Source organism: Salminus brasiliensis, chromosome 15, assembly GCF_030463535.1.
Source record: "Salminus brasiliensis chromosome 15, fSalBra1.hap2, whole genome shotgun sequence".
Classification (NCBI taxonomy): domain Eukaryota; kingdom Metazoa; phylum Chordata; class Actinopteri; order Characiformes; family Bryconidae; genus Salminus; species Salminus brasiliensis.
This window is the reverse complement of record NC_132892.1, coordinates 33,626,040-33,651,940: the sequence shown is the minus strand read 5'-3', so window position 1 is coordinate 33,651,940 and position 25,901 is coordinate 33,626,040. Positions and strand designations below refer to the sequence as shown.

The following is a 25,901-nucleotide window of genomic DNA, read 5'->3' as shown; positions in this document are numbered from 1 at the left end:
ACAAAGGCTTTTCCCCACCCACATTACACCTGAACTCACACCCAACCAGGGTCTTTTGCAAATATTGTAATATTGTAAATAGAGTGTACATGTATAGTACAAGTTAATGTTGTTGTTTTTTTTTTGTTTTTTTTGTACTACAGTAAGGGGCGATGCACCCAAGTTTTCCACTTGCCCTTAAACCTGTGCAATGTGATGTGACAGCTAAAGTGATTTGATTTAATCTAGCCTGCGGACCTAAAAACTGTTCTCAATGTGGTTTCCACAATTTAGATCCAACTTACACATTTAAATAGAGATCTTTCTTAATTATGTTTTGCTTTAACGTATGGGATTAATGTTGTAACAATGCAGACCCAGGCAGGTTTGTAGAATCTATAAGCAGGTTTAATAACACATGCAAAGTTACACAAAATCACAATCCAAGTAAATGTTGTCAAAGGCAGGGCAAAAAGGGGTCAGAGGCCAAAAGGAGCAACAATAAATCCAAAGCAAAATAGCCCAAAAACACGGTCCAAACATCCAAGGTCACAAGGCAGGCAGGGATCTAAATAACAAGACAACAAATCAACACAATTGAGACCAATTAGTATTGCAGCAAGGAAAACTGGCAATGCTTCTCAAAGAGAGTGAGAGACTGATTAGGATATTACGGTCAGGTGTAAGTGATTGATGCCGTTGTTGGGGAATTCTGTGGACAGGGACCTCTGGTGGCTGGACGGAGTATCACACATTAACAAATGTCATGAAAATAGATAAATCAATAAAATTACAGAATATTCAGCAAATCTTGATATTTGTGCTGCAAAATGCAAACAGCTCTAGTAATTATGATATTTATGATATCTTTAAAACAGCACTTTTCTATATATTATGTTAAACCATGGACTGCAGATGTTTTCAAGTGTAATTAAAGGTATGCCTATTGATTCCCTTGTCTCAAGTGCACACATTTGCAAAATAAATAAATAAACACATTTTGTATATCATTTTTATGATCTGTGATGCATGGTCAAATAGCATGTCTCTACTTAGCAAAATAATGTGGTTAATACATTCAGAAATATTAAAAAAGGCAATTCATAAAAGGTTTTTAATATGTTTATCGTACACATGAAGTTAATTGTGTTGCACAAAATAAAATATTAAGTTAAAATAAAGAAAAGAAAATGTACTAATTTAAATGTACATTTTGCGCATTAAACCTGAGAAAATAGGCCTGCATTTTAAGACCCCTTAAAGTAAATGAAAATATAAACAACTTTCTGTTTGGCCTGTCTGAAATATGACAGTAAAGTAGAATATACTCCAGTGTTTTTCAGATGCACACTTGGACAGTACTCTTCTGATGCACCAGATCCCACTCCCACTTCCACAAACACAGCCAACATTACTGAACTAATAGTCAGACTATCAGGGTAACAACAAGGTAATAAGGCCAGGATTTCATTATGACTTGCAGTGGCACACATGTAGCAATGAAGACCTAATTAGGCTTCTCTTTGAGAACAATTCCTGATTCCAGTCTTTTTACACCCAACTGTGACAGCTTAGCAAACCTGGATATTAACTCCATAACCCTGTCCTGAACAGTGCTCTAACCACTGAGCTACCACAGGATCATCAATTAGTAGATCAGGGTTTTTTGATTTAATTTCTGGAAAAACAAACACTCACCTGCCCAGTTTCACCATTTCCTCTCCCAATCATGCCTCATCTAACTCACAAATGGATTTATATGATGTGGGTTGAGGCAGGGTGTAGTTAACACTGTGAAAGATGCTGGTTGGTAGTTTTGGCTTTACTGATAGATAATCTATGTGGAATAACCAGTAGAGTGGATGAATTGTTTGGGCTTTGCTAAGGTAGGGTAGTAGTGCAGTACAAGGTTAAATCAGTAGGCCCCTGCTGTTGTTCATCGATCCCCTGGTAGATGCAGTCATCCGAAGGAGGAACTTGCATCAGTATCACTATGAAGGAAATAGCAATAATGAAAAGTCAGGGATTTGGACAGGGAGATAGAGGGAGATAAAGGGAGATAAAGTAGCAGTGATCATAAGACACCCACCTCCAGATAAATTGTATTATATTATACACTTTCTTGTGCTTGTAAAGTGCTGCTTTTGCAACCAGATAAGCAATCAACATGATGACCAATCCTCCAGTGATGTAAATGAGAAGGTCTAAAGAAAATGTAGAGACTAGACCATTAATCTCAACTGACAGAAAGAGGTTTTACAGTATTTTTCATCTGTCTATTACAATGATTCAGTGTCCAATTTATTACTGACAATTTCTCATCCAACTAAAGTCCAAAGATTTGCATAAACAGAGTTCTCTTTCATGACTCTAGTTTAGTTTGAATGTATGTGTGGTTCTGTACATGTACAGGTTTTTACATTATATCCACTAGAGGGATATTTGAATACAGTGTGGTATTCTCTGAAATTTCTAAATGTTCCTGTCCAGAACAGCTAATAAGAATATAAAACATTATTACATTTCTCTAAATGCAGTCTGTCTGTTGTATATAGATGCTTGTGTCAAAAATATAATTCAGTTACACATGACATACACACTGATCAGCCAAAACATTACCACACAAACAATGAGTGTAAAAAAAAAATCACCTAAGAACATTTTAGTAAAGAATTTAACACTCAGTTGCAAAAAGTAGACTTGCCCTCTAGTGAGCTTATTAAAGAGGCACTCTGCAGATGGAAAAGGGAAATACTTCACACTCACCAAACCATAGTGCATAGCAACGCGGCCTAAACGGTCACCAAACCATGACAACAGGAGCAGTGGTGGCCTATGTTCTGTTTAGTTGAACCATTCTTTGCTAAGTTTGCTATGTCCTTGGATTGACCTGATATGAATGAGCAAGGTCATATAATTGAGTAGGGACATGTCCATACCAATATCCTGTGACTACTGAAAGGTCCCTTGCAGTAACTTTAATTAAAAAATAACAGCCGGCAGGGGCTAGTCAATGTATTTGTTATAGAAACGAGTGAAAAAAAACAACCTCATTTAAATATTTACTTGTTTAGCTGTTTTATCCTGCAGCAGAACAGAAAGCAGTGATAAAAACTGTGATGTTAACATAATCACAATTGTGTAATTGTTGTCTCACAAACATACTGACAGAAACAAAAACTGTACGAGTGTGTTGGCCACCATAACTATAAATAAAGGTTGTACAAAGGTTGTATTTACACTCACCCATACCTCATTTATCCACTCTTTTTTTAAAAATACCTTCATTATTACTTTATCTTGTCTTATTATAGATCACTACAACCTGTGCTTCACTACAACTTGGCTTTCCTGGGGCCATAAGCAAAACCTGCCCCACCTCCATCACTAAATGCAAATCTACCTCCTCTATTAGGTATATCTACCTCTATCTACCTCCTCTACATAAGTAATATGACACCTTTTCTCTCTACACACAAATAATGAATCCTGAAAGATCTACTCACCAGTAACTGTGAGCTTGATCTGTGTGGTATAAACTTTCCCAGTCTGATCATGTAGACACTTAAAATAATGTAATAATGTAACATAATGAACCACTATTTCCACTACTCTAGAACGAAAACCACAGCCTGTATTTTTAGAACTTTCTAGCTCTGTATACTCTAAAACACTCTAAAAATCACTCTACATAAATTTCTAATATCCTTTTTTAATATACTGCATTCATACGTGCTTTAACATTTAACATTTAACATTTTAATTACTAAAGTCATCCTGGATGCAATGATGGTATCCATTGATTTCATTTGTTTGATCTTTTTTTATCTTAATAGCTGTTATTTTAAAACACTCTGGTATAGTAAACATGAGGGACCCCTCATGCTCTCTCCAACAGTGCAGCCCTTTTGACTTTTACAACTATCTTGATCCTTGATCCTGCTCACTAATGTGTTTGACCACGTGAATAACATTGTTAAAACATTGTTCATAACTCCTTTATAAAGACAGTCTTATTATAAAGTGGTACCCATAGTTAGTAGTTTGTCCCCAGTTGTGTTTTGGTCTGAGCTGAGGTACATTTACTGCCATCTATAGGAAACATTGTTACAACCAGAAGATGTTCTACAGTATGAGAGAGAAATGCCCTCAGTCATGTCCATATAAGAATACAATTGTGAAAACAGCTCTAAACTTATTTGTCCACATTGACTCACTAGGGAAATGTTTGAAAAACACTAAAAACACTTATATGATTTAATTATTCATAGGAATATTTTTATATTTTATATTTTTATATAATATGATTTTTTTTCATTTTCAGCTACTTTAAAATATATAACACAAAAATATGCCTACACTTATATGACAACATAGCAAACAAAGAAGAGCACATTGTTGCTGTGACAAAAAAAAAAAACCTCTCCAAAACATCCACTTTACTGGAGAAGTAAAAATTCCTTTTAACTCTAAATAGAAGTTAATGTGAATATACTTTATTCCAAGTAATTTTGGAGTGTTTCTATTGGTCAATTGTTCCTGAAAGTTTGACAAAAATGTAAAGAATAGCCACATTTTCATTGTGTCAAACAGTGAAACAGCAAAAATGGAGATACATGGTTCTCAACAGTAGTGATTTTTGTCTAGACAGAACAGTTTTCACCACATCCAAAGTCATCCACAATATTTACCCATCTAAATCAAAACACACATTTACACTTTTCTAAATAAAAGCTTGTGTGTGTAAAACTGAACACTGTCGGCTCTGATTTTGGTGGAAATGGACCTGAATAAAAAGGCTATATGCTAACCTAGCCACTTCCGCTAACATGTTTGACAGTAGCATAGTCACATGAGTCCTCCTTGTTGGTTGTTGCTGTTGTAACAACATCATTCTTGCAGAAATTGACAGTGGCGTAAGCTGGATCTTCAGCAGATTTCACAGAGGAATGCTGGGGCACTGTAGAATAAACAGGATTTGAAACATTACAGGGGCTTGTGGGCAGCTGAACATTGTCATACACAGTTTGAGTAGTATTTAAGGGGTCTGTGGGCAGGTGGACAGTAGAGTAGACAGTGGAAACTCCAGTTTCTGAGGCAGGAAGACATCTGGGGTCTTTAATCTCCTCATAGTCACAGACTGTATGGGAAATCTGAGAACAGAAGTTTTAGAAAATCAATAAACACATTGTTTGGATCATCAATTGGTTAGAGAGGTTTGAAGTGGTCTCAGCAAGACTGGTATTCATTATATAACATTTTACTAGTGTTTTTGTTTAAACCCAATTTTCTCTCCAATTTAGTTGAACCAATAAACCCTCCCACTCACTAGGACTCCACTATCACTTTCTTTGCTCCTGACAATAGAAAAGTGTGGACAAGCTCATGCCTCCTCCAATACATGTGAAGTCAGCCACTCCAGGTCATGACTCACCTTGGAGTTGTTTAAAGAGTCTCTGATGGATTGGTCCTGGGTTGATGCTGGATCTAAGCAAAAACAATTTCCTAACATTAAAACACTGATGTATGTGATGTATAAATATGATATTAATGACATGAGTGATTTCAAAAAGAAATAAGCAGGTTGTGAGATTCATTTGAGAACATGTTCCCAGTCTGGTCTTACTCTAGCTATCCTTTTCATGTACAGCCAGCAGGTGGCAGCATATGTACATCATTGTCCACTGAGGCCTAGTGAACTATTTTCTGCACCATCAGCTAAAGCTTCTAACACGAGCAAGATTCAGTAGACAAGGGTGGCCCAAGTAAAGTCTACTGTATGTTATTGACATAGCCATATAAGCAGTGAGTCTATGATCATGTGTGTCAGAGGAAACACATGCTAACAGTATTTCTACTTTTGTACTTTAATATAGTATTGTAGTATTTCTCTACTAGGGCCAGTCATTATACACTATATGAACTATGTGAAAAGTATTGGGACACCTCCTAATTAGTTGTTTGCTGAATGCAACTCTCCAGCTCATCCCAAAAGTATTTAAATGAAGCTCCATCATTCCCCATCTCTACAGCTCAATGATGAGGGGATTTTATACCTCTGTAGCCCACACCTGGCATTAGGCATTGTGCCAGTAGGTTCATGTTTATCTGCTTCAGAGAGTCCAATTCTATCAGCAAATCTCCTCTACTAGACAAGCTAGAAAGAGGATAAGAGCCTTGCTAAAGAGCCCAACAGTGGCAGTTTAGCAGACATGGGTATTGAACCCACAGCCCTCTGACCTGCAGCCATTGCTCTAAGCACTACGCATATAGTGAAACACCACTGTCCCTGCCATGTGTGTAAACTAGTATGCATGGGTGTGTCTGTTATGTTTATAGGTTTGGTGGTACCTTGAGTGTTCCTTCTCTTTATAAGAGTGACTATGAAGAATAAGAGTCCAATCAGAACCAGCATCAGAATCACAGCCAGGATGGGGATCACAGAGGAAGCTGGACGTGCTACCCCTGAACACACAGAATTGTATCTGACAATGAGAGTGACACCTTTTTGATTCATTGAGGTGTGTGTGTGTGTGTGTGTGTGTGTGTTTTCTATAATCACCTGCAGCAGAGGAGGAAGACACTGTGGTTTTAGAAGTTGAGAGTGTGATTGCTTTTGTGGTCTGTAAACTGATAGGTGTTGAGGACTGTGGAAGAACATCTGGAGCTAAAGGAAACACATGATAGATTTGAATGAAGGTGATGCAAAGGGTTCTTTGAGTAATGCTGTAGAAGAACCAATTTTAATTCTGTGAAGAACTGTTTCTGAATGGAGCACCATTTACAAGTTTAAAGAAACCAATGTAATTTTATAGTTCTTAATATAAATTTTCACAAAAATGGTTCCTCGTAACCTTACTTAAATAACTCTTTGTAGCACATTATTATTAAGAGTTATATTAATTTACCATTCTATATACTGTAAAAAACATTTTCAGTGTCAGTTAAATGAAGAGGTTACTGTACTTTTAGACATTGAGGAGGAGGTGACTTCTGTGCTAAGTAGACTTGAGGTTCTTGGTGGTGAGATTGATGACCTTACTGGTTGATCTTGTCCTGTAATGAATGTATAAATTACAGATTACAGATTACAGTTATTCCTGGTATGTATTGTTAACAAAAGCATGTGCTTCATGTATATTTTCTCTTAGATCTGAACATTCCCATCTTTAGTTAGTTGTGGAGGCCAATTGTTTGTAAAGCAAATAAATGAGGACAAGCTTAATTAATGGGTTCAAATTGAGAAATTCAATTAAAGTGATTAATTTAGCTTGTATGGGTGGAGGGATAGAGGTGTGGTTGGTTTTATTGGTAGTAAACTGCATAAAATGGCCATAGCTGAATACCTGGATCTTGAATTACCAGAGTATCAGGAGTTGTGCAGTGTGTGTTTTACCTGTAGGTGTTTCTGTTCTAAGTGATGCATTCGTGATGGTTTTAGATGTTGAAGATGTGGTAGCTTTTGTGTTCTGTGAAGTTTTGTTTGACGGTGATGAATTGGATGAAGTTACTGGTTGCTGTGATTTCTCTTTAATGATAAACAATGATTTGGATTAAAATAAAAAAATGTTATTTATGTTTATGAATCATACAATATTTGTGTATGTAGTTTATGTATTAGATCTGGATGAAGGGTGATAAATTCCTCACTGACTGATGAGGGTGTATTAGTGTCCCAAAAATATTAAATATCAAATATAGTACTTCATGATTTTCCACCAATAAGCCCCTGGACCAGACAACTCCTGGCAGAGTGCTCAGAGAAGGTGCCGAAAACCTGGCAGATGTTTTTATGGATATCTTCAACATCTCTCTTAGCTCTGTTGTCCCAACATGCTACAAAACCACCACCATCATCCCTGTCCCGTGTCCTGCCTCAGTGACTAACGTCCCATTGCACTCATTTCCATCATCATGAAGTGCTTCGAGAGACTCTTACATATTGTCCCAACCTGTTCTATAGAAGATGCCATCACCACCACACTCCACCTGGCTCTCACCCACCTTGACGATAAAGACACCTATGTCAGAATGCTGTTCATAGACTTCAGTTCACCATTCAACACCTTCATCCCTCACTCCTGATTGGAAAACTAAGCTGGCCGAGCCTGAACATCTCCCTCTCTAACTGGGTCCTGAATTTCCTGACTAATTGTGGTCTATGGCAACATCTCCAGTACCACCATACTAAATACTGGTGCCCCGCAGGGCTGTGTGCTAAGCCCACTGCTGTTCACTCTGCTCACTACTGACTGTGCTGCGAAGTACAGCTGGAATCACATGGTAAACTTTGCAGATGATACATCTGTAGAGGGCCTCATCACCAGGAACAAGAAGACAGCATTCAGAGAGGAGGTGCAGTGGCTAACGGACTGGTACAGAATCAACAACTTGTCTCTGAATGTGGACAAAAATACTGTAGCAACCACTTAGTAAGCCCACAACTGCCTGGGGTACCTTAACAACCACCTACGAACATTTATTGCAACTACCCAGCAGCCACTTATAAACACTGACAACCAGCTGGAATGCCACTTAGCAACACCATGGCAAAACTTGGGATACCATAGCAACCACTTTGCAACACCATAACAACCATCTAGCAAAAGGGTGTATTAGAGGTGAATTAGTTTATTAACAAAATATACTGACTGATATTATTGTAGTTGTATGTTGCACTGCAATGAGACACCATATGAGCCACCTAGCAATACCCTACAAGCCACTAATCAACACACTTTCAACCACTTAAAACGTACTGTATCAACACCAAATCAACTGCCTAGCAACACTACAGCAACTACCTGATAAACACTTAGCAATGACTTGGGATGCAACCAGTTAGCAAAAACACCCTTTTGACCATATAGCAATTAAAGCAATTAAACCAATGAATGTTAAAAAGCATGTCCTCTACAGTCATTATAGAACATAGGTGTGTGTGAATGTGTGTTTGTGGAGGGAGGAGGGTCTGGGGCCCACATTAGCCTGATAATCTTATTTTTTTAACAAGAAAATAGACTTTTTGAAACAGCCGAGGTTTTTCTATGTGTGTCAGGACGTATTATCATAAACACCAAAACAATGTAGCCATGGATGGTTCTCTCCCTCTCTCATCAACATCTCCTCCTTATATAAACAGCACATTTCCTGTATTTGGCAGGTGTTCTTGAAACAGTAAAGACATTACTCTCACTTCTGTAAATGATGTGAATGCTCAGAAATACTGACTGCTTTTAGCAATGAGGAGAAAGTCTTCTCAAATAGATCAATAGTGCTTGGATGTTAACTCAGTCGGTCACTTAAATAAACTACCAATAAAAATAAACAACTATATCAGTTGATCTACAGTGGTACACTATTTTTAAAATTTCTTGTATACAGGATTCCTCTAACCTATTACCATATTCAATAGAAAGTGTGTGAAATTATAAACCATAACTTAAATTAATAAAATCTACTCACCAGTAACTCTGAGATTGATCTGTGTGATATAAACCTTGTAGCCATGATCAGATTCCCAGTCTGATTCAGCTCCACACCAGTATTCACCAGAATCCTCATTGGTCAGGTTGTTGATGGACACAGTGAAGGTCTGTTTTGCTCGGTCATCATACAGAGAGAATTTCCCCTCCTTTATCCATCTTCTGCTCTCTTTAACAGATGCTTTATAATAACAGTCAGCAGAGTCCACTCTCCTGCAGAGAAACTTGGGCTTACTGCTAGAGGATCGTGGGTATTTGCAGCTGATGTTCACACTTCCTCCTACATGACCATTCACAGTGATGCTCTTCTCTTGGTCTAGATCTGTCAATCATAAACAGTCAGATGATGAAGCTTATACTACCCCACATAGTTTATTCAGAAGTCAGAACACTCCTAAAAGAACAGTCACATCTGCTTTTGGTTATGAATCCTCCCGTTTCATATAATGTCACTTCTCTGGAGGTCAGACCCTTCATCAAGAGTATGTTCAGCTCATTGTGAAGAATAGAAGGTAGAAGCAGGGAGCATGTGTATAGGTGTGCATTACTGGCTGACAAATTTATGAAAGGGAAGCTGATGTTCAGAGTTTCTAAAAATAGATAAACATTTACTTTAGTAATGAAAACTAGACACAGTGCTAATAAGATCTGAAGTCTGGGGAAACTAAAGGGAAATAAGAGATATATCAGATCTGCAAACAGCATAGTCAGTGTTAATGATGCTGGAAGTTTGGGACGATGAACATGTGCAGTGGTGGGAGATACTCACCTTCCTGTATCTTCAGTTTCACTGGTGTGTGATCATCAGGCCACATCTCTATATCAACTGCACACTGGTACGTTCTGGAGTCCTCCACAGTGAGCTCTCTGATCAACACCCAGAACTCTGCAGCTCTGGTGTTATCAAGCAGTGAGAATCTTCCTGTATTTTTCCACTCATTACTAACTCCTGTCTTGACCTGATCACCACATCTTGTCCATGAATCCTTACAGAAGTATTTTGGGTTTGATGTGCAGCTTCTCTCATATTTACACTTGATGAGAACTCCTCCTCCTGGATATCCTGTCACTTCCCTGGAAGCCCCTCCACCTACTAACAGAGACCAAATGTCCATCTAAGTAAAGCCTTCATTTGACACAGCTGATCGTGATGGTTATTTAGAAGTGCAGTTTCTTACCTGACATCAGGTAGAGGGTGAAGAAGAGGAGGATCTTCACAGTCATGTTAGTTTGAAGTGTATTTTCCCCAGATCAACATCAAAAGACTGTTAGCAGTTAAGATCACCATTTCTCTTTCTCTGCTTGTGGGTCTGTGGTGAGTTTTAGTCTGTTCATCAGAGTGTGGTTCAGCCGAGCAGAACGAAGATGACGCCCATTTCCCTTTTGCAACCACAGAGAGAGCTGACCTGTCACTGTTAACTACTTTCACCCATAAACACACAGGATTATTTCAAGTTGAGGAAATGTTGTAACTCCTCTAAACCTAAAACCTGTTCTTAATGTGGGTTCCACATTTTAGACCTGAATAACACATTTAAATGGAGATTATTGGGATTCATCTCATAGGTTTAAAGTCATAAATAAATACATTAGAGTAATTACAGAACATTCAGCAGGTCTTGAATTTGTGTTAAAATAAGGTTATCAATAACAGTGCATGATATAAATATATATATATATATATATATATATATATATATATATATATATATATATACAGACAACTCTATGCTAACAACTATGATTCACATGTTATTATTTTTCTCTAATTTACCCCACTTTCTTCCTAATGTGGAGGACCAATTACCCTATCCTGTTCATGTCTTTGACAGTGCCCCCAACACTAGAAGGGTGATAATTAGCATGTTTCCTCTGACACATGTGAAGACAGCCACTGCCTCTTGCTGATCCACATTAGATGGCCGGCCGGCTCCTCAGCTTCACTACAACATCTGGCACATACCTGTGTTGACCAACATCACACTAGTACTGATGTGGGGAGAAAGTTCAGGAGGAAGGCAATACATATTATATATGACAATATTAATATATAAATAATAATTATCAGTAATAGTTTTTGAAACGGCATGTTTTGATAAATACATTGTTACACCTTGCACTGCAGATGTTCTTCCTTGTGGGTTGATGTATGCTTGTAGATTCCCGTTCCTCCCAAGTTACATACAATACATATTCAAGAAAAATAAATAAATACTTCCAGTGTATCAACATCTACATGATTTTTAAGGAGGATTGCATATAATCAATAATTTTATATCTTTACATCTTTTAAACTTTTTTTACACAAAAATACACTTTATGAGACTTTCATAATGTTAGTTTCAAAATGGAAGTAAAATATGATGCACAAAATAAAATATTACATTAAACACAAACCCATCAGGAGAAAGTTACACTTTCAGAACACATAGAGCATCGTTTTTATCCCACCAGATTAAATTTATTCAGCTAATTATCTCATGAGCAAAATCCAAACTAGTAAAAACTGTACAATGATTCTAAAATCATGTTAGAATAAAAAAGGTAAACAAGTCTTAGCTAATAGGCAACTTATCAAGGTAATAAGTCCAATCCAGACTCTTAATTGAAGATGTTCATCAGTTCTTGTGGTGGCACACAGTGCAGTAATGATGACTTGATTTCTGAGTAGTGCAACAACAGCTGAGTCCAGTTTCTTGCCTACATTCTCTTTGGTCTTAGTATCCAATGCATCCAGTATATGAAATATACAACTTTTTAAATGTTTTTTAAAAGTTTTAAAATGACATACTTGTACAATGTTCAAATGTCTCTACATCTACATTTCATGGGTCATAGGTCAACACAAGACCTGATAAGGTACTGAGTTGTTGGCTGAGGATGGCATGTAAATAAATGAGGTTTGTGTTTTTAGTCCTGAAACAATAAACCCTCCTGTTCGCAATTGTACCATTTGCCTCATGTGAGCCGCTCTGCTGGTGATTCTGCTCAAGCTCCTACCCAGGAAAAGCCCTGGTTGAGGCTGGTTGGTGGTTGAAGCTCTTCTGATGGAGGGTTAATGTGAAGAAAACAGTAGAGTGGGTGAGTTGTTTAGGCTTTACTAAGGATGGGTGGTGGTGCAGAATGTAGTCAATTCAGTGGTTCCATTGATGGGGGAGTAGACTAGTGCAGTGTTTCTATCAGCTTCAGCATAGATTGTGTTGACTATGGATTCCATAGCAGGCTTCTGCTGTAGCTCGTCAATCTCCTGAGAGATGTGGCCATCCTGAAGAAGAAATTGCAGGAGTATAAATATGAAGAATCTTTTACAGTCATTTTTACATAACATAACTGAAGGACATTGGAATAAGAATAAATCATGGTTTTGCAAACTGTTCATTCAATGATTTAGACATTTCTTGGTATACCCCCCTTCTCTCCATATTGTATACATTTCTAAATAGTATCTACTTACTACAAATGGGATTTCAAAGAGCTTAGAAATGTTTTGCAAGAGAAAAAATATTACAACACTTAATCTCCCACACTGTTCACTAGAGGGAGATAAAGTAGCTCTCATCATAAGCACCAACCTCTCTTAGTTTGTCCGACATTGTACTTAGAGGCGTCAACTTGACTGAGGCTGCAAAACATCCATATAAATTGTATTAGTCATAATACACAATTTGTCATGTGTGTGTGTGTGTGTTTGCATTTGCTGCTACAGTCTAGCAGCACTATAGCAATCAATCAGCAGCGCAATAGAAACCATTTAGGATGTCATAGCATCCACTTATCAACATCAGAGGAACCATTATAAGAATCACTTAAAAACCATAGAAAATACACAGCAACATCGTAGCAAGTGCTTAGTAACACTTTTGCACTTACCTAACAACACTGTCAACTACTGAGCAAACACTTAGCAACGCCATAGCAACCACCTAACAACACTGTAGAAACACCACTTTGCAACACCACAACAACCACCTGAGATAACAAAGCACTGCCCTGGCAACAACCTAGCAAGTTTCACAGTTTACTGTTTCACCCTAGTGAACATGTAGCAACTGCCTAGTAATTACCTGGAAGTGGGAACTACATCAGCTACACAACAGTGTAGAATGCAGGTGTTAGCTGCAGGTGACTGTGTGAATGTGTGTTTGCAGAGGGAGGAGGGTTTAGTGGTTATATCACATATTTATTTAATAAGAAATTAGAGGCCAAGGACCATCCTGTACGTATCAGGACATGTTTTCTCAATAAAAATAAAACAGTAGTTCTATGTAGTTCAAGGAGTTTCTCCATCACAATACCTGTCTCTACCAGTGAAACCATCAATCGATGAACCCTCTGAATCTCAAATGACTCCCACATGCTCATCATCAGTCAATAGCCAGTCAGCCTCACATTCTCACTCACCTGAGTGCTGATTTCTAACATATGTGTTACACTTCACTCTGTGTGTATAAGCTTATCCATTTCACCTTGGTTTTGTGTGAAGTGTTGCATTAACCCTGCTCTGTACAAACTGCCTGGTCTGTTATCATTATTATCTGAGAGCGTCTGGATTTTGCAGCACTACATTCTCTTTGTATAGTTTGTCTAGTGCTGTTTGTATAAACAGGTATTCATGAGACAGTCAGGACATTACTCTCAGTTCTGTAAGTGCTGTACATGCTCAGACATGCTGACTGCTATCGGTAGTAGAAATTCTACCCAGATAGATTAGTAATACTTGTGTGTTAAATCAGTCCTTTGTTTCAACATTGTTTCCAGTTATAGATCAGAAGGAAGAAAATTATGTCTGTAGGAATACTTTTCTTCATATCTGGAGGCCACATTGCTTAATTCATCTATACCCAGTAATGAGATCTCAGTGATATAGTGGTATATAGTCGTACTGCACAACCCTGTATAAGTATAATGACAGTAAAGCTGAACTGAAATGAATTGAATGATCCCTCTAGATTATCAACATATTCAATAGAAAGTGTGTGAAATTATAAACCATAACTTAAATGAATCATATCTACTCACCAGTAACTCTGAGGTTGATCTGTGTGATATAAACCTTGTAGCCATGATCAGATTCCCAGTCTGATTCAGCTCCACACCAGTATTCACCAGAATCCTCATTGGTCAGGTTGTCGATGGACACAGTGAAGGTCTGCTGTGCTCGGTCATCACACAGAGAGATTTTCCCCTCCTTTATCCATCTTCTGCTCTCTTTAACAGATGCTTTATAATTACAGTCAGTAGAGCCCACTCTCCTGCAGAGAAACTTGGGCTTACTGCTGGAGGATCGTGGGTATTTGCAGCTGATGTTCACACTTTCTCCTACATGACCATTCACAGTGATGCTCTTCTCTTGGTCTCGATCTGTCAATCATAAACAGTCAGATGATGAAGCGTACACTACCCCACATAGTTTATTCAGAAGTCAGAACACTCCTAAAAGAACAGTCACATCTGCTTTTGGTTATGAATCCTCCCGTTTCATATAATGTCACTTCTCTGGAGGTCAGACCCTTCATCAAGAGTATGTTCAGATCATTGTGAAGAATAGAAGGTAGAAGCAGGGAGCATGTGTATAGATGTGCATTACTGGCTGACACATTTATGAAAGGGAAGCTCGTATTCAGAGTTTCTAAAAATAGATAAACATTTACTTTAGTAATGAAAACTAGACACAGTGCTAATAAGATCTGAAGTCTGGGAAAACTAAAGGGATATAAGAGATATATCAGATCTGCAAACAGCATAGTCAGTGTTAATGATGCTGGAAGTTTGGGACGACGAACATGTGCAGTGGTGGGATATACTCACCTTCCTTTATCTTCAGTTCCACTGGTGTGTGATCATCAGGCCACATCTCTATATCAACTGCACACCAGTACGTTCCAGAGTCCTCCACAGTGAGCTCTCTGATCAACACCCAGAACTCTGCAGCGCTGGTGTTATCAAACAGTGAGAATCTTCCTGTATTTTTCCACTCATTACTAACTCCTGTCTTGATCTGATCAGCACAGTTTGTCCATGAACCCTTACAGAAGTACTTTTTATTTGATGTGTAGCTTCTCTCATATTTACACTTGATGAGAACTCCTCCTCCTGGATATCCTGCCACTTCCCTGGAGGCCCCTCCACCTACTACAAGAGACCAAATGTCCATCTAAGTAAAATGTTCATTTGATGCTGATTGAGCTAATTATTTAGATATGAAGTTTCTTACCTGACATCAGGTAGAGGGTGAAGAAGAGGAGGATCTTCACAGTCATGTTAGTTTGAAGTGTATTTTCTCCTGATCAACATCAAAAGACTGTTAGCAGTTTAGATCACCATTTCTCTTTCTCTGCTTGTGGGTCTGTGGTAAGTTTTAGTCTGTCCATCAGCTTGTGGTTCAGCTAAGCAGAATGATGAGGACGCCCATTTCCCCTTTTGCACCCAGACACAGAGAGAGAGAGTTCTCTGCTTACCATGAACTAGTTACAGCAACAGTAATCAGTCAGTTGCTGTGACCTTTAACATACTTTCTCTACACAGTTGATCAAATGATCATGAAGTCTTCACTCTGTTTCTCATCCTTTGACCCATCACTGTTTTTCAGAACTACTATTTTACTACACACTGCTTCTAGACTTTTACTGTTCTCTGCTTGACTTCCCTTTTTTAGTAGTTCATCTCTACTGCCATCTAGAGTGCCACACATACAGGAAAACAGTCCTGTAGTATTAATTAGTATTTGTATCTGGTCTTTTTAATGTAGCTCTATGTTGATATGGGAACATAGATCTTCTGCTTCCTTCACACATAAACACAATTATTATTATTCTGTTGTCCTTGATATTGAACCACTCTTGGCCCACTTATGGCAAACCTGCCTGTACACTGAAATATTGCTCTGTGTTTTCTGTGCGGCTCGTGGTGCTAAAGCAGTGTATGTGACAAAATTTCACATTTCATCCCTCATTTTCCATCAACAGACCACTTTACTTATTTTCCTTTTTTCTTACTCCTATTAGTGGGGTGCCGACCTGATTTTTTTCTCAAGCAATTAGGCTGCTGAATGAACAATAGCTTGTGGACTAAATCACACCTCCTCCTCATACTAACACACACTGCACTGTTTGGTAAATATGTGTTCTTTTTTGTACTACAGTGAGGGACGATGCACACAGTTTTTCCCTCACCTGACAGTGAGTCAAAGTGATTTAATTTGATCTAGCCTTTGGACCTAAAAAATTACTTTAAACACTTTACCTAATACTTACACATTTAAATAGAGAACTTTCTTAATTATGTTTTGTTTAGCCTATGGATTTAATATTGTAACAATGCAGACCTATTTTCAATGAAATGTTGTCAAAGGCGCCCTGCGGCGGGTCAGAGGCCAAAAGGAGCAACAATAAATACAAAGCAAATTAGTCCAAAAACACGGTCCAAAAATCCAAGGTCACAAGGCAGGCATAGATCCAAAAACCAAGAAAAAATCAACACAATTGAGACCACTTAGTATTACAGCAAGGAAAACAATGGCAATGTTTCAAAGAGCAGCAGAGTGACAGGTGGTGTTTACAGAGGGACTGATTAGGGTATTAGGGTCTGTTGAGAGTGATTGAGGCCATTGCTGGGGAATTCTGTGGACAGGGACCTCTGGTGGCCAGACAGAATAGAACATGAATAGATAAATATTCAGCAGATCTTGATATTTGTGCTGCAAAATGTAAACAAGGACTGTTCATTATATAGGCACAGAAACACCACAGTTCATATATTTAATATAGAAAATTCAGCTGACAATTCAGATGTAATTGTCAGAGTAAAGAAAATTGCAAAAAAACAATTCCACTAGATGCATTTTTTTTCTCAATCAGCTCTGGTAATTCTGAATAACAATTATTAATGATCTCTTTAAAACAGCACTTGTTTTATATATTATGTTAAACCCTGGACTGAAGATGGTTTCAAGTGTAATTAAAGGTATGCCTATTGATTTCCTTGTCTCAAGTTCACGCATTTGCTAAATAAACAAATAAACACATTTTGTGTATCAACATTGTTATCTGTGTTGCACAGTCAAATAGCATGTCTCTACTTAACACAACGCTGTGATGTGGTTAATACATTTAAAATTATTAAAGCTTTTTAATTTCACCATAAATACAAAGCAAATCATGAAATGTTTTAATATGTTCATCATACACATTAAGTAAATTATTATGTACGAAATAAAAATGTAAAAAGTTAAAAAAGAAAATTAAAAAAAAGAAAATAAAATTGATTAATTGAAATATACACTTTACACATTAAACATGAGGAAATAGTCCTGCATTTTAAGACACCTTAAAATAAATGAAAATATAAACAACTTTCTGTTTGGCCTGTCTGAAATATGACAGTAAAGTAGAATCTATTCCAGTGTTTTTCAGATGCACACTTGGACAGTACTCTTCTGATGCACCAGATTCCACTTCCACAAACATAGCCAACAATACTGAACTAAAAGTCAGATATCAAGGTAACAAGGTATTAAGGCCAAGACGACTTCACAATAAAAAAAATACAATAAAGGTACTTAATAAGTTACTTTATGAATGTTTAGATTTTTGACATACTTTATATGTCCAAATGTTTGTAGACACCCCTTCTAATGAACGCATTCAGCTACTTTAAATTGCACTTATTGCTGACACAGATGTGCAAATGCACACAAGCACACACAGCTTGTCAAATCCCTTTAGAGAATTACTGCCAATAGAATTGGACTATCTGAAGCACATAACCATGAACCCTTTGGCACAATTCATAAAGCCAGGCGTGGGCCTGTTATATATGTTGTATAAAATCCCCCCAGCATTGAACTGTAGATATGTGGAATGATGTGGCTCTATCCAATATTTTTGAGATGAGTTGGGAGGTCAGGAGGGTGGTGATCATCCAACATTATACCCTCACTATTTCTTTCGCCACTGAATGCAATCAAATCCTTACAGCAATGCCAAAATCTAGTAGAAAGTCCTGTATGTCTTCTTATTAAGAAAGTGTATCTGGGGTGTTTAGTGGCTATTCTCCTGCACAGAAGTGATGTTTATTGTAAACCTAATAAACAAAAAAGCAGTTTTACTGATCAGGCCAAACGCTATGATGGGACTCCATCCAATACTATTGGGATGAGCTGGAGAGTTGCAGTCAGAGCCTAATGCTCAATAAAATCCTTATAGCAATGTTCCAAAATCAAACAGATGCGGTATTAGTGGGCAGCTGAAGATGCTTGAAGGAGAATGCTAAATACTAATCCTGTTATGTCAGCAAATGCACACCTGCACTGGCTAGCATCGTCCACACTGAGTGACAGGGGAGATGGCTGTGGCATCACCAGGGATTAAACAGACACTCTGATCATAGGCTCACTGCTTATATTGCTAAGTCACTATTAAGTACAGTAGACTGATATTTGATGTTGAGATGTTTGCTCATGCTAAAAGCGTTAGCTGATGGTGTCGAAAATACTTTACTAGGCCTCAATGGACCATCATGTAGAGATGCTGCCACCTGCTGGCTGTAAATAAACAGGATAACTAGAGTAAGACTAGACTGGCAACATGTTCTCAGATGAATCACACAACATGCTTATTTGTGAAGTCGCTAATATCATTAATATCATATTTATACATCACATTTATTAATGAGTGATTTAATGTTAGGATTTTTTTTTTCCTCAGATCCAGCATCAACCCAAGACCAGTCCATCCCAAACTCTTTAAATAACTCCAAGGTGAGTCATGACTGCATTTTAAAGCCTCCACAAGAACCCACTAGTGCTGCCTAGTAATACAGCATTGTTGGTTGTTTGAAGCGTGGCTGACCCTACATGTATCAGAGGGGGAATGTGCTTGTCCACACTGTGCTTGAAGTGTTAGGAGCCTTGTAAGTGATTGTGAGTCCTCAGTTCTCAGATTTCCCATAGTATGACTACGACTATGAGGGGATTAGAAACATTAGACGCCCTCCTGCCTCAGACACGGGGGTTTACACTGTCTACTCTACTGTCCACCTGCCCACAACCCCCGCAAATACTACTCAAACTGTGTATGACCATGTTCAGCTGCCCACAATTAATTTTTCAAATCCTGTTTATTCTACAGCACAAAAACTAAACCCTCCTGATTTACTCCACAGCTCAATTACCCATAAGTTTCTCTGATTCCTCAGAAAATGACACCCATCCTTCAGCTGGAAAATCTGCTGAAGATCCAGCTTACGCCACTGTGAATTTCTGCAAGAATGATGCAGTTACTACTGCAAACATCAACAAGGAGGACTCATGTGACTATGCTATGGTTAAGTATGTTAGTGGAAGTGGCTAGGTTAGCATTTCCACTTTTACAGACACAAGCTTTTATTCTGAAGAGTGTAAATGTGTGTTTTGATATAGATGGGTAAATACTGTGGATGTGGTGAAAACTGAAACCGTACTGTCTGTAAACACAAGTCACTGCTGTTGAGAACAGTGTATCTCCATTTTTTGCTATTTTTCATTGTTTGACACAATGCGAATCTGACAGTTCTTGTCAAATGTCAAAGTTTCAGGATTAATGAATTCATAGAAATACTCCAAAATAGCATAGAATAAAATCTGTTTACATTGCCTTCCATTTAGGGTAAGAAAGCTTTTTACTATTTTGGAGTTTTTTTTTTAGTCACAGTGACGGGTGATGTGCTCCTCTTTGTTCAATGTAATGTTCAATCAATGGAGGCGTATTTCTGTGTTTTATATTTCAAAGGAGCTGGAAAATGAAAAGACAAATTGCTTATTGTATTCTTATAAACACTTTAAACATGCATCAGAAAAATGAGTGAATAGTGTTTATAGTGTTTTTCAACATTTCTTCTGTGAGTCAGTGTGCACAGATATGTTTAGAGCTGTTATCACAATTGTATTTTTAAATGGACATAACTGGACATTTCTCACTCATGCTGTTGAATATCTTCCTGTTGTGGCAATGTTTCCTCTAGGTGGCAGTAAATATACCTCAGCCCAGACCAAAACACAACTGGGGACACAACACTAACTATGGGCAATAGTTTATATTAAGACTGTCTTTATAAAGGAGTTATAAATTGATAATGTATTATTAATGTTATTGACGAGGTCATAAATCACATTATAATGATTACTGACAGGTTATAACTAACTATAAGGATAAGTTTTTCAATCAGGATCTTCACAAAAATCCAAAGGACTGCACTATTAGAAAGAGTTTGAGCCGCCCCACGTGCTTAACAAGCTAATTTTGTATTTATAGAAGATATTAAGATGAAAAGAGAATAAACAAATAAATAAATAAATAGTAGCAAACTATATATAAATTTTATCATTGTGTCCCGGGTGGGTTATGTGTGTAAAATGTTCACAGTGTGCTAGATATCATATATATGTTATATTTATGTTATATATATATATATCATATATATGATCTAGAGCGTTTAGTGGTTATTCTCCTGCACAGCAGTGATGTTTAATTGGAAGTTATTAAAAAAACTGTACTGTATACTGTACCCTTCATCACAGCTCAGAAGATTCACTGTTTACTTGAAGGTATCTAACATCATTACACTGCATATTTTTTCAAACATATGTCACACATCATATGGTTAGATGTTTGCAGCTCTGTCTTTCTCAGAGTCAAAAAGGGAAGTGGTCATGATATCAGTTCCTGTCTGCTAAAGACAGAGTCTGACAGAGACAAAAGTGGGGTCTTTCAGGCCTACTGATATCTGTGTGGAGTGCACCAGGACTGTGAACCTGTACTCAGAATGAAGATCCTTCTCATCTTTACCCTCTACCTGATGTCAAGAGAGCCTGAGGTAAATAACTGCATCTCTAAATAATCAGCACTTTCAGCAGTGTCAAATGAAGGCTTTATCCAGATGGACATTTGGCCTCTTTTAGTATGTGGAGAGGCCGCCAATGAAGTGACGAATATTCAGGAGGAGGAGTTCTCATCAAGTGTAAATTTAAGAAAAGTTACACTTCAAACCGAAAGTACTTCTGTAAGGGTTTAGGATTAAACTGTGCTGATCAGATCATGACAGGAGTTATGGGACAATAAATACAGGAAGATTCTCACTGCTTGATAACACCAGCACTGCAGAGTTCTGGGTGTTGATCAGAGAACTCACAGTGGAGGACTCTGGAATGTATCAGTGTGCAGTTGATATTGATTGGAATAAAGAAGGCCTCTACACTCCCAGTAAAATGGAAGGTTAATTATAGATCTGCAGAAAAGTGACATTATATGAAAAGGGAGGAGTCATAACCATGGGCAGATGTGGCTGTTTTTAGAAGTGTATATACTTTTAAATAAACTCCATGGAGAAGTGAAAATGCTTCATCATCTAACCCTTTATGCATCACTGTGAATAGGCATGTAGGAGGAAGTGTGAGGGTCAGCTGCAAATACCCACAATCCTCCAGCAGTAAGCCCAAGTTTCTCTGCAGGAGAGTGGGCTCTGCTGACTGTAATTATAAAGCATCTGTTAAAGAGAGAAGAAGATGGATAAAGGAGGGGAAATTCTCTCTGTATGATGACCGAGCACAGCAGACCTTCACTGTGTCCATCAACAACATGACCAATGAGGATTCTGGTGAATACTGGTGTGGAGCTAAATCAGACTGGGAATCTGATCATGGCTACAAGGTTTATATCACACACATAAATCTCAGAGTTACCGGTGAGAAGATCTTCCAGATTTTAAATGATGGTTTATGCTTTCACACAGTTTCTATTGATTAAGTATATTATCTGGAGGGATCATAATTACAACACTGTAAGTGAGATTACGTCTGTCAGTACAGGAAAACTATAACGTCAGTGTACCACTATAGAGGTAGTGGAGCAGTGGCTATTTATGACAGGGTTGTGAGTTCGATATCCAGGCTCGGCAAGCTGCCTCTGTTGGGCCCTTGAGCAAGGCCCTTCACCCTCTCTGCTCTCCAGGCATCCTACAGGGGTTAGGATTCATTATTTGTGTGTAGAGACAAAAAGTGTCATATTACTTTAATAGAGGAAGATCTGCATTTTGTGCTGGAGGTGGGGCGGGTTTTGCTTATGGCCCCAGAAAAGCTTGGTTGTAATGAAGCACAAGTTGTAGTGACCTATAATAAAACACGCTAAAGTAATAATAAAGGTATTTTTAACAAAAAGCTATTAAGGGTGGATGAATGAGGTAGGGGCATAGGACTGATTTTGACACTGGTGGGGACATTTAAGTTGTCCACAGGTAGCTGAGACATTTTTATTTATGATAGATTTCAGACCGCAATTAAACGTGACCTACAGCCTTTATTTATAGCTATGGTGGCCAACACACTCATACCGTATGAACAGAGAGCAAAAACATCCACGGCACACATTGTTGAGACATACTACCAATTTTATTTCTAACCCTAATGTCCACCTTTCTTTTACTGGCTACCATCCTTACTGAGCATATCACCAAATTAGCTGCTGTAGGGTGAAATCCAGTTCACAGAGCTTTAATATCTCACAACCACAGCTTCACACACGCAAGGCCATTCCTGTTAGTGATGTGATGTAGAGAGGCGGGACTGTTAACTGTTTCTATAACAGATGCCTTGCTCATTCGTATCAGGTCAAGTCAAGTACAAGTCCACAGTGGATAGAAATGATGTTCCTTCAGGACCATGCAAACATAGCAAAGAATAACTCAACTAAACAGGACATAGGCCACCACTGCTTCTGTTGCCATGGTTTTGTGACTATTTAGGCCGTGTTGCTATGCACTGTGGTTTGCTGAGTGTGAAGTGTTTCCCTTTTCAGTCTGCAGAGTGCCTCGTTAATAATCTCACTAGGGGGCAAGTCTACTTTTTAGTGTTAAATTCTTTAGTGTGTATGTCAAGTGTAACGGAACCATATTTTTAACACAAGCATCTTTATACAACATTACATTTACAGAAATGTATCAACTGCTTGAGCAGTTTATTAATTTGCTCAGACAGACTGCATTTAGAGAAATGTAACAATGTTTTATAATCTCATTAGCAGATATGGACAGGAAAGTTCTGAAATTTTAGAGAATACCACACTGTATTCACTGATGCAAATCTTTGGACTTTATTTAGACAACAATTTGTCACTATTGAGTCATTTTTTTAAAAATCAGCCACTGAATCATTGTAATAGAAAGATGAGAAATACTGTAAAACCTCTTTCTGTCAGATTGAGTTTAATGGTCCAGTCTCTACATTTTCTTTAGACCTTCTCATTTACATCACTGGAGGATTGGTCATTGTGTTGCTTGCTTTTCTGGTTGCAATGGCAGCACTTTACAAGCACACGAAAGTCAAAAGATCAAACTGTATCAAATCTGAACACACACAGCAAACAGCAAACAGCACATGTCTTATTATAATACAATTTATCTGGATGTTTTGCAGCCCCAGTTAAGATGACTCCTCTAAACATAATGTCAGCCAACCCTAAAGAGGTGTGTTCAGTAGTGTGTGTGTGTGTGTGTGTGTGTGTGTGTGTGTGTTTGTGTGTTCACTTCATGGATGGGTTAAAGGCAGAGGCCAAATGTGTGCCCAACACAAATGCGGTGAATGCGGTTGTCATTGTGGCTTACATTCATCTATGAAACCTGATGAACATGTAGCTCTTTCTGAATATTTCCTGTTGTCTGCAAGCTGGCTTACACTGTTCCAGACATATTGGCTGGTAGAATCTGTGGTATTTTTAAAAAGTATATTTTTCAATTTTATATATAATTCTTAAAGTTTTATTTATTTTATTTTAATGATACTGAGATCAACCAAAGTGTAAAAAGACTGAAATCAGGAATTGTTTTCAAAGAGAAGCCTAATTAGGTCTTTATTGCTACACTGTGTGCCACCGCAAGTCATACTGAAATCTTGGCCTTATTTCCTTGTTGTTACTATTAGTTCAGTAATGTTGGCTATGTTTGTGGGAGTGGAATCTGGTGCATCAGAAAAACACTGGAATAGATTCTACTTTACTGTCATATTTCAGACAGGCCAAACAGAAAGTTGTTTATATTTTGATTTATTTTGAGGTGTCTTAAAATGCAGGCCTATTTCCTTATGTTTAATGTGTAAAGTGTACATTTCAATTAAATTAAATTAATAAATTTCTTTTTTTTTTTTTTTGCTTGTATTGTTTAACTTAATTTTTTATTTTGTGTAGCAATTTACTTAATGTGTACGATTAACTTATTAAAAACCTTTTATGAATGGCCTTGTTTTTTATGGTGGAATTAAAAAAGTTGAAATAATTCTGAATGTATTAACCACATCACAGCTTTGTGTAGAGTAGAGACATGCTATTTGACTGTGCAACAAAGATCATAAAAATGTTTATACACAAAATGTGTTTATTTATTTATTTATTTATTTAGCAAATGTGTGCACTTAAGACAAGGGAATCAATAGGCATACCTTAAAATACACTACATCTGCAGTCCAGGGTTTAACATATCAAAAAAGTGCTGTTCTAAAGATACCATTCATAATTATTATTCATAATTTCCAGAGCTGATTGAGAAAAATGCATCTGGTGGAATTTATTTGCAATTTACTTTAACAATAACATCTTTATTGTCAAATATATGAATTGTGGTGTTTCTGTGCCTATATAATGAATCGCCTTGTTTACATTTTGCAACACAAATATCAAGATCTGCTGAATATTCTGTAATGTTCATTCAGCAGACTAATTGCTTTAGGAAAAATCAGATCAGTACCCCACTGACTGTTTGCCACTGCTGGTGCCCCTTTGGACAACTCAGATTAATGTCATGTGTACAAGATAGTAATAGTATTTGATCTTCTCATTAAGATTTTAAATGCAGAGACTTTTATTTCAGGAATTAAACTTATACTAATCTAACAAACAGATTCAATATCAAGAACAACAGAAGAATAAAAATTGTGTTTATGTGTGAAGGAAGCAGAAGGTATATGTTCCTGTGTCAACATTAGAGCTACATTAAAAAGACCAGATGAAAGAGTGAAAATGAAGGGCTGCAGCAATCACCCAATCATATTTACACTGAGAATACTAATTGTTACTAGAGGACAGTTTTCCTGTATGTGTGGCACTCTAGATGGCAGTAGAGATGAACTACTAAAAGAGAGAAGTCAATCAGAGAACAGTACAGTGCAGTATACAGTAAAAGTCTAGGAGCAGTGTGTAGTAAAATAGTAGTTCTGAAAAACAGTGACTGGTCGAAGGATGAGAAACAGAGTGAAGACTTCATGATCATTTGATCAACTGTGTAGAGAAAGTATGTTAAAGGTTACAGCATCTGACTGATTACTGTTTCTGTAACTAGTTCACAACATGGTAAGGAGATCTCTCTCTCTCTCTGCAAAAGGGAAATGGGCGTCATCTTCGTTCTGCTTAGCTGAACCAC

At 37.6% G+C, this 25,901-nt stretch overlaps 2 protein-coding genes, 1 long non-coding RNA gene and 1 pseudogene across 4 annotated transcripts; 1 reads left to right on the top strand and 3 right to left on the bottom strand.

The window, feature by feature from the left end:
* Positions 1 to 365: 365 nt before the first annotated feature.
* LOC140536082 (uncharacterized) lies at positions 366 to 1,027 on the bottom strand. Its single transcript, XR_011977577.1, has 2 exons — positions 654 to 1,027; positions 366 to 547 (listed from the first exon to the last, which is right to left on the bottom strand). It is a non-coding gene; the product is annotated as an uncharacterized lncRNA (long non-coding RNA).
* Positions 1,028 to 4,459: 3,432 nt separating this feature from the next.
* On the bottom strand, positions 4,460 to 10,762 carry LOC140535738 (uncharacterized). Of its 2 annotated transcripts, XM_072657199.1 has the most exons (9): positions 10,643 to 10,762; positions 10,234 to 10,557; positions 9,445 to 9,786; positions 7,376 to 7,507; positions 6,946 to 7,035; positions 6,542 to 6,646; positions 6,331 to 6,444; positions 5,414 to 5,466; positions 4,460 to 5,132 (listed from the first exon to the last, which is right to left on the bottom strand). In XM_072657199.1, exons 1-9 carry the CDS (start codon positions 10,686 to 10,688, stop codon positions 4,791 to 4,793), a joined length of 1,548 nt encoding a protein of 515 aa, XP_072513300.1. In that variant the 5' UTR covers positions 10,689 to 10,762; the 3' UTR covers positions 4,460 to 4,790. The 2 variants fall into 2 exon arrangements, with proteins under 2 accessions (XP_072513300.1, XP_072513301.1); XM_072657200.1 differs by lacking the exon at positions 7,376 to 7,507.
* A 1,802-nt stretch (positions 10,763 to 12,564) lies between these two features.
* Positions 12,565 to 15,793, bottom strand: LOC140535573 (polymeric immunoglobulin receptor-like). Its single transcript, XM_072656970.1, has 5 exons — positions 15,679 to 15,793; positions 15,273 to 15,596; positions 14,484 to 14,825; positions 13,037 to 13,086; positions 12,565 to 12,729 (listed from the first exon to the last, which is right to left on the bottom strand). Exons 1-5 carry the CDS (start codon positions 15,722 to 15,724, stop codon positions 12,565 to 12,567), a joined length of 927 nt encoding a protein of 308 aa, XP_072513071.1. The 5' UTR covers positions 15,725 to 15,793.
* A 3,633-nt stretch (positions 15,794 to 19,426) lies between these two features.
* Positions 19,427 to 23,176, top strand: LOC140535572 (polymeric immunoglobulin receptor-like; annotated as a pseudogene).
* The last annotated feature ends 2,725 nt before the right edge of the window (positions 23,177 to 25,901 follow it).

Excerpts from the sequence above, each read along its gene's own strand:
- LOC140535738 (XM_072657199.1), bottom strand. The coding sequence starts at position 10,688 with ATGACTGTGAAGATCCTCCTCTTCTTCACCCTCTACCTGATGTCAG. Across the intron at positions 9,787-10,233 it reads GAAACTGAAGATACAGGAAG|ATCTAGACCAAGAGAAGAGC; the intron begins GTGAGTATCTCC and ends TATGATTGACAG. Across the intron at positions 5,133-5,413 it reads ACTCTTTAAACAACTCCAAG|ATTTCCCATACAGTCTGTGA; the intron begins GTGAGTCATGAC and ends TTCTGTTCTCAG.
- LOC140535573 (XM_072656970.1), bottom strand. The coding sequence starts at position 15,724 with ATGACTGTGAAGATCCTCCTCTTCTTCACCCTCTACCTGATGTCAG. Across the intron at positions 15,597-15,678 it reads CACCCTCTACCTGATGTCAG|TAGGTGGAGGGGCCTCCAGG; the intron begins GTAAGAAACTTC and ends GGTCTCTTGTAG. Across the intron at positions 13,087-14,483 it reads GATCAACCTCAGAGTTACTG|CCTCAGTCAAGTTGACGCCT; the intron begins GTGAGTAGATAT and ends GATGTTTTGCAG.